Here is an 18,779-nt window from a genome sequence, read left to right as displayed (position 1 = left end):
CCCCATCAGTGCAGCCTACCAGTGCCCCATCAGTGCAGCCTACCAGTGCCCCATCAGTGCAGCCTACCAGTGCCCCATCAGTGCAGCCTACCAGTGCCCCATCAGTGCAGCCTACCAGTGCCCCATCAGTGCAGCCTACCAGTGCCCCATCAGTGCAGCCTACCAGTGCCCCATCAGTGCAGCCTACCAGTGCCCCATCAGTGCAGCCTACCAGTGCCCCATCAGTGCAGCCTACCAGTGCCCCATCAGTGCAGCCTACCAGTGCCCCATCAGTGCAGCCTACCAGTGCCCCATCAGTGCAGCCTACCAGTGCCCCATCAGTGCAGCCTACCAGTGCCCCATCAGTGCAGCCTACCAGTGCCCCATCAGTGCAGCCTACCAGTGCCCCATCAGTGCAGCCTACCAGTGCCCCATCAGTGCAGCCTACCAGTGCCCCATCAGTGCAGCCTCATTAGTGCCCATCAGTGCAGCCTCATTAGTGCAGCCTCATTAGTGCCCATCAGTGAAGGAGAAAAATCACTTACTTACAAAATTGTATAACAAAAACTAAGAAAAAATGTTTTTCAAAATTTTCAGTGGTTTTTGGTTTAAGAAAAAATAAAAATCCCCGAGGTGATTAAATACCACCAAAATAAAGCTGTCTAAAAAAAAAAAAAAAAAAATGATAAAAATTTCATATGGGTACAGTGTTGCATGACCGTGCAATTGTCATTCAAAGTGTGACAGCGCTGAAAGCTGGCCTGGACTGGGAGGGGTACAAGTACCCTGTAGGCAAGGGGTTAAATCAAGTTCTGGGCAAAGTTGCACTTTAAGAATTATTAGAAATGATTATACCTAGCATTGGGTCCAACATATCTTACGGACTACAGAACACCTCCCCTTACGTTATGAATATATGGAAGAGTGTTCTGTAATCCTAATACACTTCCTGTCCTAGGGTGACATTTATGGATACAGTACAGCGAATGGGTGTCGTCACACTAGAACAGAAGTGTGTTACTGGCAGGATCACCGGCTGGAAAAGGAATGCAGCCAACACATCCCAGGGCCAAGAGGTGCAACATGTGACAGTTCTGATCTTGGGTGTAGATTAATGAGAAGAAACGCTCAAGTCATTTGAAAGACTTTTATTTAGAACAATCCAATGAAAAACAGGTTAAAATGTCAGTCGTTCCAACCACTCCGAGTATAAAAAGTATAGTACCAGCTCCTGGAATTCATAAAATAAGTAACAAATTTGCATAAATAAATCTTGAAGAAATAAATTAAACTTTTCAAAAAACTGACAACGTTAACATTAACCGTTTCTTTTAATACCATAATGTTTAAGAAAAAGCTTTTTTTTTTTTTTAATCCCCAGACATATAAAGTCTGATTTTGTTCAGATATCCATGCCGACTCCTGAAAAAGTCACAAAGGCACCAAAATAGTGAACAGCTGAAAAGTTCCACGGCAGTTTCCTCTCCATCATCCCGGCTCCGTGTTCCAAGACTCGCGCCTTCCTCCCACACAGCACAAGGCAGCCAAACCAGTCACATCCACTTTGTTAGTTTTTACATTTTTGTACATTTTGTAAATCCTGTGGAAGCGTCCGCCACAAAGAACGGACCCCGCGTCCGCAAAATCCTTGCTGCTTTTTTTTGTTTTAAAAATTTCATTTTTAAACCCGAAAGTGTCCTTTGTGGCTATCGGAAAGGGATCATCGCTCGGGCAGGTTGATCACGGGGACCCACTGGTCCTGGTAGCGGCTCTCTTTGCAGAAGTTGATCACTTTGTTGATGGCGGGATCCTTCAACTGAGAAGCATGGGGGTTCTACAAAAAAATAAATAAAATTATTAATAAAATGTATTCATAATAAAAAAAATTTAAGTATTAATATAAAAATAAAGTATGAATTACTTTAATAAAAAAAGTATTAATATAAAAATTAAATAAAAAAAAGTAACTTTTTTTATTAATATTTATATTAATACCTAATTATTTTATAATGATTTTAATAAAATTATTCATACTAAAAAAATAAAGTATTAATATAAAAATTAATAAAAAATTAACTTTATTAATTTTTATATTAATACTAATTATTTTAGAATGATTTTAATAAAATTATTCATAATAAAAAAATAAAGTATTAATATAAAAATTATGAATTTTTTTTATTATGAATACTTAATAAAATTTAATTATTCATAATAAAGTAATATAAAAATTATTATTTTTTATTATGAATACTTATGATTAATAAAATAAAATTCTTCATAATAAAAGTATTAAATATAAAAAAAAGAATAAAAAAATAAAATATAAAAATTAGTATTAATAATAATAATAATAATAATAATAATAAAATAATTAATAAAATGTATTCATAATAAAAAATGAAAAAAGTAAATAATAAAATGTATTCATAAAAAAATAATAAAATGTATTCATAAAAAATAAAATGTATTCATAATAAAAATAAAAAGTATTCATAAATAAAATTTATAAAACGTATTCATAATAAAAAATTACTACTAATAAAAAAAATTATTAATAAAATGTAATAAAAAATAAATATTATCAATATTAAAAACTATTAATAAAAAAAAAAAAAGGGACCTTCAAGCATCCAAAAATTGCATTAAAATCGTTTAATTCGATAGTTGCACCTGTCCTAGTAGCAGGTAGGAGCAATTTCCGTTACTAAGAGGCATGTCAGAACAAGTCGGGGATGGGAATACTTCAGTGATGATGTCACACGCACACTGTTGTTCAAAGTCCACTTGTAATCACAAGAGGAAAAAAAAAAAAAAAAAGTGCAACTGTAGCAGAGAGCAAAGTCACTGTGATCCTGCATTACCGAAACTCCTTCCAGGGGTGGGGAAGGACATGGAGCTTAGGAATGCAGGAGTGAGTCAGTCCCACGGGAGCTTGGGAACCGAGCGAGGAACTGGCAACAGAAACCAAAGGATGGGCAGGTATAGAATAGCCGCCGCCGCCGCACATCAATTGTTCTATTGCTGGAGGGATGGAGTGGGATATGTGAGCCGGATATATTATAATCAAGGCGTTGCACTCCCAGTGAGTGGGTGGCGGTAGGATAACAGGTGCAGTTCAAAGGTAAAGGGAAGGTGTATTGTGTAGGCAGCCAACCGCAATGACAAGGCAAGACTTGGGTTAGCCATGCCCGTGCCCACACACAAACCTCACAGCCAACAATCAGTGAAATGCTTTGTTTAAAGAGAACCTGTCACCTTGCCTGTCCAGAACAAAGACAGGTTCTCTTCATCCCCTTACTGCAAGCTGCCCCATCTGCCCTGTAAAGGGGTTCTTAGATCACATGGACAACTTCCGCTTCTGATCACCTAGGCCAGGGGTAGGCAACCTGAGAGCCGCAGGACTACAAGTTCCATCATGCCTCTGCAAGTCATAGCTGTAACTGTCAGTTTTGTAATCTTTGCAATGCCTCATGGGAAATGTAGTTCAACAGCTAGCGAGCCGCAGGTTGCCTACCCCTGAAGGCTATTGCAGTGGAAGTGGGTACCCGTCAAATTCGGGTACCCGCCCCCCAAAAGGTGCCAATCCTTAATGGGGAGCGGGGGACAGACTTAAAGCGGAACTTCCCTTTTGGGTGGAGCTCCGCTTTAACATAACAGGTCCATGTTAGAAGCCTCAGGCTGAAGCTGCCTTCAAAACTGGATTTTTATTATTGTATTATTAGGCCTCATGTAGGTGCATAGGCTGCTGTATTCAGAGGCGGCAGCTGCATACAAACTGGACCATGCAACCAAAAACGCCATCCCTGGACTCGAGTGTTAATTGCATGCAGCTGCTCAGATGAGGAATTGCATGCAAATGGCAGCGGTGCCATCCATTTGGCTGCACCACTGCTGTTCACACTGAACATGCAGCTGTTCCTCCGCCATGGTGATGGCGCTCTAAAATGCAATTAAAGCTCTACCAGCATTGTATCCAACATCGCATTATACCAGATGCAAAAAAAAAAAAAAAAAACAACACACACCACCATTAATAGGCTCACTGGGGAACCAACAACAAATCCAGCAAAGTTCAGTAGATTGTTTTGTTTCCAGTAAGCCGGTAATGGCAGCTTCCACCTGTGGCTTCTCCCAAAGTGGAAGTGATGCATCCCCATCCCATCATTTGTCTACAATGCTGCAAATGATATAAATGGATTGTCTGTGCAGCCCTGCACCTGTGCCCCGGATCCTGCACTGCCAGGACAGAGCGGTATGTGAGCGGCGGCATTCCGTTACCACCAACTTACGAAAGGAATGACGTCCATTCCTGGCTTTGTGAGCCGCAGAGACATAGTAACCCTCAACAACAATCCCCCCCCCCCACCCGCTCCGGTCCAGCCCTGGAATGCAAGCTTGTGGAAACCACCCAGGCGGCCCCCCCTCACTCTTTTCATCCTCCCCAAGACAGAGAATGTCACCTACGTTGATTAGAATACAATGCAGGTCGGCAGGTTCTCCCGGCTTGTCAGAGCCGCCCAGGATCTCCGCCAGCCGGCTCATGTTGCTCACTCGCAGGATGTTGATGTCATTCTCGCAGCAGAACGCCTGGATCAGAGTGAAGTGGATTTGCAGAGCGACATCCTGGTCTTCCGTCTCATCTGTGGCCAGCAGACAAATCACCACATTGTCCGGGTCCCTGCAACACAACAACACGGGGGAGGGTTAGAACACACCACCACGCAGCCAGGAGAGAAGGCACCCACCTCTGCAGGGGCCCTTTAAAAAATGCTAGTTGACTGGCTGTCAATGCTTTCTAGACCTTGGCTCAGCATGCAGAATTCCTGCCAAAACTAGCCAGTGACACCATATACCGAGAGGAGAGGGTTCAATGTAAATGTTTACCCTCAGCATGCAGAATTCCTGCAAAAAACTAGTCAGTGACACCATCTGACAGGAGAGGGTTCAATGCAAACAGTTACCCTCAGCATGCAGAATTCCTGCCAAAACTAACCAGTGACACCATATACCAAGAGGAGAGGGTTCAATGCAAACGTTAACCCTCATGCAGAATTCCTGCCAAAACTAGCCAGTGACACCATATACCAAGAGGAGAGGGTTCAATGTAAATGTTTACCCTCATCATGCAGAATTCCTGCAAAAAACTAGTCAGTGACACCATCTACCAAGAGAAAAGGGTTCAATGCAAACGTTTACCCTCATGCAGAATTCCTGCAAAAACTAGCCAGTGACACCATATACCGAGAGGAAAGGGTTCAATGTAAATGTTTACCCTCAGCATGCAGAAGCGGAATATTAGATTAGCATTAGTCTGGACTACCTGCTGAGGAACGGCTGGGACTTGTAGTTCCTCAACACCTGCAAGGGCCACATGTCCCCAAAGACAGCAGGAATGAAGTATCCATGCACAGAGCGGGATATTATGGGATGTACTTACACATTCAGTAGTTTGGCCGCTTCGTACACCCCGATGGTGATGGTCCTCTGCACTTTGGCTTTGTTCAGCACCTCCTCCAACGCGGTGCCCACACTGTCCATCCTGCAATGACAGGTCCACATTAGCTGCATTCCACTGACACCGACCAATCCTGAGTCACTCCTGATTCATGACCAGGACACAAACAGCACCGGTCATCACCATGCACTGGGGGTCATACAGACAGCACTGGGGGGGGTGTCACACAAACAGCACCGGTCATCACCATGCACTGGGGGTCACACAGACAGCACTGGGGGGGGGGGTGTCACACAAACAGCACCGGTCATCACCATGCACTGGGGGTCACACAGACAGCACTGGGGGGGGTGTCACACAAACAGCACCGGTCATCACCATGCACTGGGGGTCACACAGACACAAACCAGGAGGGGGGGGGGGTCACACAGACAGCACTGGGGGTCACCCAGACACAGCCATCAACTGCAGCAACCTGCACCCACCACCCAGCTCACCCTGCAGCGTCACCCTCTTACTCTGCACTGACCCCTAAACATGCAATAAGAATGCAGCACCCCAGCCCCCCCCCCCCCCAGCACTGTGCAGCTGTCAGATGAGCCCTGTGCATCCTCCAGCAGATCAGAGCGGACTGGGAAGACTTCTGAGATCACCTGTTACTGCCACCTGACCAGAGTCGCCAGATGACCACCCTGCTCAACATACTCCATGCAGATGTCACAGAGGGGTCACCAGCCTCCCATGAAAGAGGTCAGAATCAAGGTCCCCAGCCAAGTTGGAATTTGGAAACCAACCTCCCATACAGAAGTCAGAATGGGTTCACCAGACACCTTTGGAGAAGTCTGATTGGGGGCCCCCCAGCCCCTTTTGCACAGAAACTGGGGCCCCCAGCCTCTCTTGCATTAGTCAGAAAGGGGTCTTCAGCCTCCTATATGGAAGTCAGCTTGGGGTCACCCTTGTACAAGTCAAACTGGGGTCCCCCAGCTTCCTTCCCAGTTATTAGAATGGGGTTACACAACTCTCTTGTAAAGCCAGTGGGGGGGGGGGGTTCTCTTGCATGAGTCATATTGGGGTCACCAGTCACCCTTACAGAAATCAAACTGGAGCCCAAAGCCTCTTCTACATCAGTTACTGGGGTCACCCTTGCAGCAGTCAGAATGGGGTCACCAGCTTCCTATAGAGAAGTCAGTGGGGCCCCCAGCCTCTTGTAGAATCAGATTGGGCTCCCAGCCTGCTTTGCATTAGTTACTGGGGTCACCCTTCTGGAAGTCAGATTGGGGTCACCAGGTTCCTATGCATAAATCACATTGGGGTTCCCCCACCTCCAGGCAGCACACAGGTAGTGGGGGTCCCTCTCCAACAGGCAGCACACATTGGGGGCTCCCTCCAACAGGCAGCACACAGGTAGTGGGGGTCCCCCTCCAACAGGCAGCACACAGGTAGTGGGGGTCCCCCTCCAACAGGCAGCACACAGGTAGTGGGGGTCCCCCTCCAACAGGCAGCACACAGGTAGTGGGGGTCCCCCTCCAACAGGCAGCACACAGGTAGTGGGGGTCCCCCTCCAACAGGCAGCACACAGGTAGTGGGGGTCCCCCTCTTCAAAGCAGCACACAGGTAGTGGGGGTCCCCCTCTTCAGGCAGCACACATTGGGGTCCCCCTCCTCCAGGCAGCACACATTGGGGTTCCCCTCCAGGCAGCACACATTGGGGTTCCCCTCCAGGCAGCACACATTGGGGTCCCCCTCCAGGCAGCACACATTGGGGTTCCCCTCCAGGCAGCACACATTGGGGTTCCCCTCCTCCAGGCAGCACACAGGTAGGAGGGTCCCCCTCTTCAAAGCAGCACACATTGGGGTCCCCCTCCTCCAGGCAGCACACAAGTAGGGGGGTCCCCCTCCTCCAGGCAGCACACATTGGGGTCCCCCTCCTCCAGGCAGCACACACCGACTCCGGTCCCGCTGCTTACTTTCCCCGGCTCTGCTCCCCGGTCAGCTCCTCCAGTGTCATATTGCAGTTGTCGGCAGCGGTGCTCGGAGCTCTTCTCTCTCTCAGCTCTCCCGATATTCTGACTCACCCGCGGCGCGTACCGGCTTCTAGAGAACAACCATCTCATTAGCATACCGCTGCTTATTGGTAAGCCCAAACGGCATCCCCGCCTCCTCCCCCCGCCTCCATACTACAACCTCGTGAGCAGAGGCCGATTGGCCCGGGTGCGGGATGAGGGGCGGCGCTTCTGTGGGCAGACGGTTGCCAGGCGATGGAGTGGGGAGATTGGCGCTGTAACCCGTTCGCTGCTGCAGCCGGTCACCGGGCGCTGATATCATCCCACCTCCTGTAATGTCTTCCCTTCCCGGTCACCTCACATCTGCTCACACATCATTTCCAATACGAGGCGGACCGACCTCATCAGCACATTGTGAAAGGCTCGGGGCTCCTTCTAGAATTGCATTGTTATTGTTAGCTGCAGCCTGGGAGTCCTGGAGACCCTCAGGGCTGTGCCATGGCAATGGCCTCTCAGCAACCAATCACAGGGTGGCATTCTGCAGCTTCGTGTGTCACCGGCCAGACTGAGGACAGCTGGATCCTGATTGGCTGCTGTGTGGGGTGCTCAGTGCTCATTGGACCTTGCACTTGTAAAATAAAAGGTCACAAAGGTTAAACAGTCCTGACCCCCCCCCCCCCCAGCATGTCTGGGTTTAGGGGTCTGCAAAATGAGACTAAGGGCCGGTTGTGGCCCTTTGCTTGCTTTTATCCGCCCTTGGGGCTCTTTTCCTTCCACTGGTATGAAGTACTATTCCTCCCCCTACCACCAATGATGGGACACTATTCCTCCCCCTACCACCAATGATGGGGCCCTATTCCTCCCACTGACACCAATTATGGGGCCCTATTCCTCCCACTGACACCAATGATGGGGCACTATCCCTCCCACTGACACCAACGATGGGGCACTATTCCTCCCACTGACACCAATGATGGGGCCCTATTCCTCCCCCTGAGACCAATGATGGGGCCCTATTCCTCCCACTGACACCAATGATGGGGCACTATCCCTCCCTCTGACACCAACGATGAGGCCCTATTCCTCCCTCTGACACCAATGATGGGGCCCTACTCCTCCTCCTGACACCAATCATGGGGCCCTATTCCTCCCCCTACCACCAACGATGGGGCCCTATCCCTGCCACTGACACCAATGATGGGGCACTATTCCTCCCACTGACACCAATGATGGGGAGCTATTCCTCCCACTGACACCAATGATGGGGCGCTATTCCTCCCACTGACACCAATGATGGGGCGCTATTCCTCCCACTGACACCAATGATGGGGCACTATTCCTCCCACTGACACCAATGATGGGGAGCTATTCCTCCCACTGACACCAATGATGGGGCGCTATTCCTCCCACTGACACCAATGATGGGGCGCTATTCCCCCCACTGACACCAATCATGGGGCCCTATTCCTCCCCCTACCACCAACAATGGGGCCCTATCCCTGCCACTGACACCAATGATGGGGCACTATTCCTCCCACTGACACCAATGATGGGGCGCTATTCCTACCACTGACACCAATGATGGGGAGCTATTCCTCCCACTGACACCAATGATGGGGCGCTATTCCTCCCACTGACACCAATGATGGGGAGCTATTCCTCCCACTGACACCAATGATGGGGTGCTATTCCTCCCCCTGACACCAACGATGAGGCCCTATTCCTCCCTCTGACACCAACGATGGGGCCCTATTCCTCCTCCTGACACCAATCATGGGGCCCTATTCCCCCCCTGACACCAATGATGGTGCCCTATTCCTCCCCGACACCAATGATGAGGCCCCATTCTTGCCACTGACACCAACGATGGGGCGCTATTTCTTCCACTGACACCAACGATGGGGCACTATTCCCCTGATTGACACCAACGATGGGGCACTACTTCTTCCACTGAGAACAATGATGCGGCACTATTCCTCCCACTGACACCAATGATGGGGCACTATTCCTCCCAGTGATACCAATGATGGGGAACTATTCCTCCCACTGACACCAATGATGGGGAACTATTTCTTCCACTGACACCAACGATGGGGCATTATTTTTCCCACTGACACTAACAAGCCTAGGGTATTGTTTACTCCCACCAATGTCAGGGCATTTTCTGCTCCCATTGGCCACAATCCGGCCCCGAAAGTTTGAAGGGCAGTAAACTGGCCATTTGTTTCAAGTTTGGAGACCCTTGATCTAGAGGCTTCAACATGTCATGAGTTTTCACAAAGTCATTGTTAGGGCTCATTTACACAGGCAGCTGGGTGGGGCGCAGTAAAAGAACCGCAGTTTTTACCGCCCACCTAAAGAATGGCGTGCATAAGCTTCCAATCAAAGCACTGAACCTGCAGCAAATATTAAACTGCTTTTGCATTTGGCGGGGGAAGCGACCCATTTCAGTGTATGGGACCGTGCAGGGCATGGTGGTTCAGTCTTCTTAGGGTTAAAGCAGGTGCTTCCTTCTCTGCCTGTCAAACTCCCTCTGAAAAGTGATCCACCGCTATGTGCTAGGCTGCTGCATGCAAGAATGAGCCCCCAGGGTACACCAGGTGCGGGGGACTGTGTTGGGCGGCTATTCCAGTGCAGTCCTGCTGTAAGCGAAGGTGAAATCCTTTATCTCCTCTCTGGCTGGTTTACAGCGCCGCGTCACATGGGTGTGTGCTGAAAAAATGTCCTGCGTGCACAGTGCGACTCAATCCACCGCCATTCCATCCTCCGCCAATCCATCCACCGCCATTCCATCCACCGCCATTCCATCCACCGTCATTCCATCCACCGACATTCCATCCACCGCCATTCCATCCACCGCCATTCCATCCTCCGCCAATCCATCCACTGCCATTCCATCCACCGACATTCCATCCACCGCCATTCCATCCACCGCCATTCCATCCACCGACATTCCATCCTCCGCCAATCCATCCACTGCCATTCCATCCACCGCCATTCCATCCACCGCCATTCCATCCTCCGCCAATCCATCCACCGTCATTCCATCCACCGCCATTCCATCCACCGCCATTCCATCCACTGCCAATCCATCCACCGCCATTCCATCCACTGCCATTCCATCCTCCGCCAATCCATCCACTGCCATTCCATCCACTGCCATTCCATCCTCCGCCATTCCATCCACCGCCATTCCATCCACTGCCATTCCATCCACTGCCATTCCATCCTCCGCCATTCCATCCACCGCCATTCCATCCACTGCCAATCCATCCACTGCCATTCCATCCACCACCATTCCATCGCTACACAAGTGCTGGGGGTGCAGAATTACAGTATTTTAGGCACACAAGGTCCTTCCATGAATTTATTGTTCACACTATTGTTGTGCTCTGAAGAGAAGTCCCCTGTACACCGGGACCGTGGGACACAGCCTCTGCACACCGTGACTGCCATGGGACAAGGCCCCTGTACACCAGGACCAACACAGGACAAAGCCCCTGTACACTGGGACCTACACGGGACAAAGCCCCTGTAAACCGGGACCTCCACAGGACAAAGCCCCTGTACACCAGGACCACCGCAGGACAAAGCCCCTGTACACCGGGAACTCCACAGGACAAAGCCCCTGTACACCGGGATCACCATGGGACAAAGCCCTGTACACCGAGACCTCCACGGGACAAAGCCCCTGTACACCAGGACCACTACGGAACAAAGCTCCTGCACACTGGGACCGTGGGACAAAGCTCCTGTACACTGGGAACACCACGGGACAAAGCCCCTGTACACCGGGACCACGGGACAAAGCCCCTGTACACCGGGACCACGGGACAAAGCCTCTGTACACCGGGACCACGGGACAAAGCCTCTGTACACCGGGACCACCACGGGACAAAGCCCCTGTACACCGGGACCACGGGACAAAGCCTCTGTACACCGGGACCACCACGGGACAAAGCCCCTGTACACCAGGACTGCCATTGGACAAAGTCCCTATACACCAGGACCTCGACGGGACAAAGCCCCTGTACACTGGGCCCTCCACGGGACAAAGCTCCTGTACACCGGGACCTCCATGGGGCAAAGCCCCTCTACACCGTGACCTCCACGGGACAAAGCCCCTCTACACCGGGACCACCATGGGACAAAAGTAGTGCATGGACTTCTTCAGAAACGACCGCTGTAATGGCGGAAAATAGTGTGCCTTGGCATGCGATTTGCAAGTCGCATGGTATGCAAAACGCATGCCAATCCGCATCGTGTGACCGGGGACCATATGGTGCGCATACTTCCCGTTCCCCGACACCTCATGTGGAATTAATTTCCATCTCTTATGCTCCTTGCGCACAGGTCACCTATCCGCTGTGCGTCCAGTCCTGACCATGAAGGTGCGGCGTCCAGGGACTCATGTCTGTAAATGTACAGGACCCTAGACAACAACCCCTCAGGACAGTCAGTCACAGCATATACAGGCTGCAGGCCGGGCGCAATAAAACGCCAGGATTGGGCGCAACGCGTATCGCTTTACGGTCACATATGCCACAAGACGGTTATGGTTGCGCAGCCCTGGAACAAGCGCACAGACTGGGAAGTCAGAACTCCCAGTCTGCATACTCATTTCCCTCAGAGGGTTCAGCGTGAGAGCCAGGCAACCAGCATTTCCTCAGGCATGTCGGTGTGTGTGTGCTGTATGTGACCAGAGACCATTCCGCAGCCTGGGACTGGCCCTGGATATTAGGGACTGCTAGTTATCATTCACTCTGCAGCACTTGGCTGTTCTTTACTTGTCCCATTATGTACCCTGCCACTGCGGTGTTAGCACCCTGAGGACATGCTGGGACTAGTGTCAGCCACTTTATTCACAATTAGGCTCCGGTTCACACTTTGACCTCAGCACCATCCCGCACTGAGGAGGACAAGCGCGGGCAAAGCACAGCCGGGTGACGTCAGCCCACGGGAGGGGGCGGTTCCCTTTAGCCCGGCTGTTGCCAAGGTGAGCGGGCTGACTGGAAGCCGCGTGGATCCCCGGGCTGGGAAGGCAGGATGCCGGTCACGTGACCCCGGCCAGCTGTCAATCACAGCCAGAGCCTTCCTGAGCCATGTGACCGCGGTGACGTCACCCGGCTGATTTTCACGAGCTGCTGCACAACCTCTTTCCTGCCATCTGACTGGAACACAATTTATCATTTGATTTAATAATTAAAACTTCTTTTTTTTTCTTCCCCAAGTGAAACCCCAGTCAGGGGCGGACTGACAACTCATGGGGCCCCCGGGCAATGGGGGATCATGGGGCCCCTGTGTCCTTGCCCAAACTCAAAAAAGCCTATGAAAAAGGTACCAGGGGCATCTCATGGGGCCCCCTACTGACCCCGGGCCCTCGGGCAGTGCCCGAGTTTCCAAATGGTAAGTCCGCCCTGTCTCCAGCGTGTTATGAGGGGCGCCAAATGAACGTCAAAAATGCATGTCAAGCGTGCAGCGCCATTCATAGTTCATAGTGGCCACAGAGCGGCAAGCAGACGCGTGTATTGGTACACATTAATACGTGCGCAGAAATGTGCGCTAAAAAATGCAGGGAGCTCAACACCAAAAAAAGTACAGGAGCTTCGTTGGAATTGAAATGAACGGGCCTTCCGACGTGCATGGCGCAAAAACCAGAAAATGCGCAGAAAACGCATTCCAGACACTCCAGGTGTGATCCAGCCTGAAAGCAGGAAGCTGCAGAAGCTCAAAGACTCATCCTCGTCTGTACCTCGTCACATGACCTAGAACAGTGCTCCCCAAACTGCCACCCTTGGCTTGCCTGTATGTGGGCCTTACTCCTCCCACTGACACCAATGATGGGGCACTATTCCTCCCACTGACACCACTGATGAGGCACTATTCCTCCCACTGACACCAATGATGGGGCACTATTCCTCCCACTGATACCAATGATGGGGCACTATTCCTCCCACTGATACCAATGATGGGGCACTATTCCTCCCACTGACACCAATGATGGGGCACTATTCCTCCCACTGACACCAATGATAGGGACTCTATTCCTTCCATTGACACCAATGATGGAGCACTATTTCACCCACTGACACCAATGATGAGGCACTATTCCCCCCACTGACACCAATGATGGGGCACTATTCCTCCCACTGACACCAATGATGGGGCACTATTCCTCCCACTGACACCAATGATGGGGCACTATTCCTCCCACTGACACCAATGATGGGGCACTATTCCTCCCACTGACACCAATGATGGGACTCTATTCCTCCCATTGACACCAATGATGGGACACGATTCCTCTCACTGACACCAATGATGGGGCCCTATTCCTCCCACTGACACCAATGATGGGGAAATATTTCTTCAACTAATGCCAATGATGGAACACTATTCCCCCCACTGACACCAAGGATGGGGAACTATTCCTCCCACTGACACCAATGATGGGGCACTATTCCACCCATTGACACCAATGATGGGGCACTATTCCTCCCACTGACACCAATAATGGGGCACTATTCCTCCCACTGACACCAATGATGGGGCACTATTCCTCCCACTGATACCAATGATGGGGCACTATTCCTCCCACTGACACCAATGATGGGACACTATTCCTCCTACTAATACCAATGATGGGGCACTATTCCTCCCACTGACACCAATGATGGGGCACTATTCCTCCCACTAATACCAATGATGGGGCACTATTCCTCCCAATCACACCAATGATGGGGCACTATTCCTCCCACTGACAACAATGATGGGGCACTATTCCTCCCACTGACACCAATGATGGGGCACTATTCCTCCCGCTGACACCAATGATGGGGCACTATTCCTCCCACTGACACCAATGATGGGGCACTATTCCTCCCACTGACACCAATGATGGGGCACTATTCCTCCCACTGATACCAATGATGGGGCACTATTCCTCCCACTGACACCAATGATGGGACACTATTCCTCCTACTAATACCAATGATGGGGCACTATTCCTCCCACTGACACCAATGATGGGGCACTATTCCTCTCACTGACACCAATGATGGGGCACTATTCCTCTCACTTACACCAATGATGGGGCACTATTCCTCTCACTGACACCAATGATGCGGCACTATTCCTCTCACTGACACCAATGATGGGGCACTATTCCTCTCACTTACACCAATGATGGGGCACTATTCCTCTCACTGACACCAATGATGGGGCACTATTCCTCTCACTTACACCAATGATGGGGCACTATTCCTCTCACTGACACCAATGATGCGGCACTATTTCTCCAACTAATACCAACTATGGGATACTATCTCTCTTCCTACTAACCACAGGCACTATGTCATTTTTTTACTCCCATTGACCTCGGTCTGGTCCTCCTAAGGTCTGAGGACAATACACTGGCCCTTTGTTTAGAAACTTTGTAGACCCCTGAGCTAGAATAAGAATGCATTTTTTTTTTGGGGGGGGGTCTCTGATTTCGAAGCCAGGTGTTAGATAACAGTTTTTGGAGGGTGCACTTTTAGTCCCGATCACATATAGGGGATTCGGAATCTTGGATTGCGGTGATTCTGCCCACGATTCCAAATTGCGGCAAAACACGCAATGCATGTTTGACTGCCATTTACCTGAATGGCACCCCAAACGCGGCACGATTCTGCTGCAATTGTCACACAACAAAATGTGCAAGAATCGCAGCGAAGCGAATGTGTTCATTCACACCTCACTTGGGGCCAAAATATGGTCCCCGAGCTTCCTTAGTCCAACAAATGCGCAGCCCATTCAAGTGGATCGACTGTCCTGAAGTGTTTTGGGGCGTGAATCGTGCTTTTTAAATCGCTATCTCGAACCCGCATTCCTGCTCAGATAACAGTTTGGCACGGGGCGGAATGACAATTCATGGGGCCCCCGGGCAATAGGGGATCATGGGGCCCCTGTGTCCTTGCCCACACTCAAAGCACACCCAAAAAAGCCTATAAAAAGGTACCAGGGGCATTACATGGGGCCCCCTACTGACCCCAGGCCCTCGGGCAGTGCCCAAGTGCTCCAATGGTCAGTCCGCCCCTAGTTCGGCAATGCCTTCTCCAGTGTTTCCACCCTGGGAAGTTCCATATTTAAAATGAACACCACAATTGCAGGATCTCTGGATCAGGGCAAATATAATGAAGTCTTCTCTGATCCAGAGATTTTCAGCAGTAAAATTTGGGTCTCTCCGTAGTTATGATTATTGCACCTTATTCTGCACCCATCTGGAATTAGCTTTGCCCATAGACAAGCAATTCTCTTCCAGGGATTTGTGGAACCCTAAAGTTCTTCCAGAGGTGTCTAGTGTCTCTTTGAGCAGTGGGGGATTGACCTCCCACGTGACAGTACCTGCATAGTTCCAGGGACATCATTTTGTAGAGTCAGTGGTGTGGCTCCATTTCCGAGGTGAGTTACCGCTGACATCAATGAGCTTTACAGCTCCCTGTAAGGGGAACATTCTTCCCACCAACCACGAATTTAAAGGGGATTCTTCTCACTGACCACTGATGTAAGGGACATCCTTCCTCTAACGGATCATAGATGTAGGTTTGCACCACTCTCAGTGACATCCAATGTAAGAGGACACTTCTCCACTGATCATCAATATACAGGGGCCATTTTCTATGTATAGGACACTAATCCACTGGCCAGAAATGTATAGCAATGTATGGGATACTTATCTATTGACCACCAATGTAAGGAGGGTCTTCTTTTATGATCACTGATGTAAGGAGGCTCTTCTCTATTGACCACCAAAATTAGCAGGCCCTTCTCCGATGACCACAGCTGTAAGTGGGCCCTTTTCCAATGACCACCAATCTGAGGAGGCTCTTTCCTATTGATGACAAGCCTAACAGAAACCTCTCTACTGGCCATCAATGTGAAGTGATCCTTCTCTGCTGACCACGAATGTAAGGAGGTCCTTCTCTATTGACCACCAGTGTAAGGAGGCCCTTCTCTACTGACCACCTATGAAAGCGGGCCTTTCTCCAGTGACCATCAATGCGAGGGGGCCCTTATCTACTGACTATCAATGTAAGGGGTACCTTTCTACTAACCCTTTTCTACTAGCCACAAACGTAAAGGTGGCCTGCTTTACTGACCACCAATATAAGAAGGCCTTTCTCTACTGTCCACCTATGAAAGCGGGCCTTTCTCCAGTGACCATCAATGTGAGGGGGCCCTTATCTACTAACTATCAATGTAAGGGGTACCTTTCTACTAACCATTAATACAAGGGAGCTCTTCTGTACTGACCACAAATGTAAGGAGGTCCTTCTCTATTGACCACCAATGTAAGGAAGCCCTTTTCTACTAGCCACAAACGTAAAAGTGGCCTTTTTTACTGACCACCAATATAACAAGGCCCTTCTCTACTGACCACCTGTGAAAGCGGGCCTTTCTCCAGTGGCCATCAATGCGAGTGGGGGCCCTTATCTACTGACTATCAATGTAAGGGGGCACTTTTCTACTAACCATCAATACAAGGGAGCTCTTCTCTGATGACCACAAATATAAGGAGGCCCTTTTCTATTGACCACCAATGTAGACTGACCCTTTTCCAATGACTACCAATGTGAGGGGGCCCTTTCCTACTGACAACCAATGTAAGAGGACCTTCTCCAATGGCCATTAATGTAAGGGGGCCCTTCTCTACTGACCATAAATGTAAGTAGGCTGTTCTCTACTGACCAACAATGTAAGCAACCATCTCTGCAATGACTACCAATGTTTGGGGGCTCTTTGCTATTGACCACCAATTTAAAAGGGCCTTCTTTACTGGCCATCAAAGTGAAGTGGTCTTTCTCTATTAGCCATTAATGTAAAGGTGGCCTTCTCTACTTACCACCTGTGTAAACAGGCCTTTTTATATACATCAATGTGAGGGGGGCCTTCTCTACTGATTATCAATGTAAGGGGGCCCTTATCTACTGACCACCAATAAAAGAGGGCTCTTCTCTACTGAACACCCAGGAAAGGAGGCTCTACCCTACTGTCCATCAATGTGAGGAGGCCCTTCTCTACTATCAATTTAAGGAGGCCCCTCTCTACTGACCACCACTGTAAGATGGCTCTTCTCTACTGGCCATCAATTTAATGGATGCTTTCCTACTGACCACCAGTGTAAAAGGGCCTTTCTCTGACACCTATGGTAGGAGGCAGTTTACCACTGACCAGGGGCCGACTGACCATTTGGAAACTCGGGCACTGCCCGAGGGCCCCTGGTCAGTAGGGGGCCCCATGAGATGCCCCTGGTACCTTTTTCATAGGCTTTTTTGAGTTTGGGCAAGGAGACAGGGGCCCCATGATCCTCTATTGCCCGGGGGCCCCATGAGTTGTCAGTCCACCCCTGCCACTGACTATCATTGTAAGGAGACCCGTTTCTGGGGGGTTTTTGGCCATTGTTTTTTTTATTTTAAGTGCATTCGTATTACTGAAAATAATTTTGTTGTATATAAAAGGAGCTGTGAAAAAATTACCTGCTGTGGGTGCCAAATACTCTAGGTACACCAGGGAACCCAGGGAGACAAAAATTATCTCTAGAGTTCCTCTGTGATAGAAGAGTTGATAAAATCTGCCATAAACCATCTCATGTTGGCTGCCACGATCAATGAACAGGAACGATCAATTCTACAGAATGAGGAGGAGGGAGCTGTGCAGACACCAGCTGATTTTGGGGTGAAAACATTTTTCGGTTGTGTGGGAAAACCCACCCTGGTGATTAATAATTTCCCACACTCAAGTATAGATATAAATACATTCCCAAACCTGGCCATTTACGGGAGAACATCCTCACGTCTGTAGGTGACACAGCCATACCTCCCGATTATGATATCTGCACAGGGGCGGACTGACAACTCATGGGGTCCCCGGGCAATAGGGGATCATGGGGCCCCTGTGCCCTTGCCCAAACTCAAAAAAGCCTATGAAAAAGGTACCAGGGGCATCTCATGGGGCCCCCTACTGACCCCGGGCCCTCGGGCAGTGCCCGAGTTTCCAAATGGTAAGTCCGCCCCTGGTCCGATCCATTATGCTCAATCCGCAGATCCGATCCATTCTGCGGGAATAGTCGGAGAGGGTGTCACCAAGTGTTATCGCACCGGATGACACCAACCCTAGGGACGCCTCTGCCTATTGATGACAATGCATTTTGCCCCTGTATCTGCAGAACTTAGGTCAGGCAAACACCTGCTGTGCACATTTTCCAAAGTATGCAATCTGTATGTGTATAGACCTGAACGTCATACACCCAGGGCTGAGCATATGACATGAAGAGGGTAATCGTCTCGTTTTTCTCAGCGA

The 18,779-nt window shown here is 49.8% G+C and overlaps 1 protein-coding gene across 1 annotated transcript; it reads right to left on the bottom strand.

The window, feature by feature from the left end:
- Positions 1 to 1,112: 1,112 nt before the first annotated feature.
- GADD45A (growth arrest and DNA damage inducible alpha) lies at positions 1,113 to 7,543 on the bottom strand. The gene is made up of 4 exons (XM_089660747.1): positions 7,404 to 7,543; positions 5,420 to 5,521; positions 4,447 to 4,660; positions 1,113 to 1,813 (listed from the first exon to the last, which is right to left on the bottom strand). Exons 1-4 carry the CDS (start codon positions 7,442 to 7,444, stop codon positions 1,700 to 1,702), a joined length of 471 nt encoding a protein of 156 aa, XP_089516873.1. The 5' UTR covers positions 7,445 to 7,543; the 3' UTR covers positions 1,113 to 1,699.
- Positions 7,544 to 18,779: the final 11,236 nt, after the last annotated feature.

Source organism: Staurois parvus, unplaced genomic scaffold (genome assembly GCF_062004578.1).
Source record: "Staurois parvus isolate SC_StPar_1 unplaced genomic scaffold, SC_StPar_1.0 ptg001270l, whole genome shotgun sequence".
Classification (NCBI taxonomy): domain Eukaryota; kingdom Metazoa; phylum Chordata; class Amphibia; order Anura; family Ranidae; genus Staurois; species Staurois parvus.
This window is presented reverse-complemented; position numbering and strand designations above follow the sequence as displayed.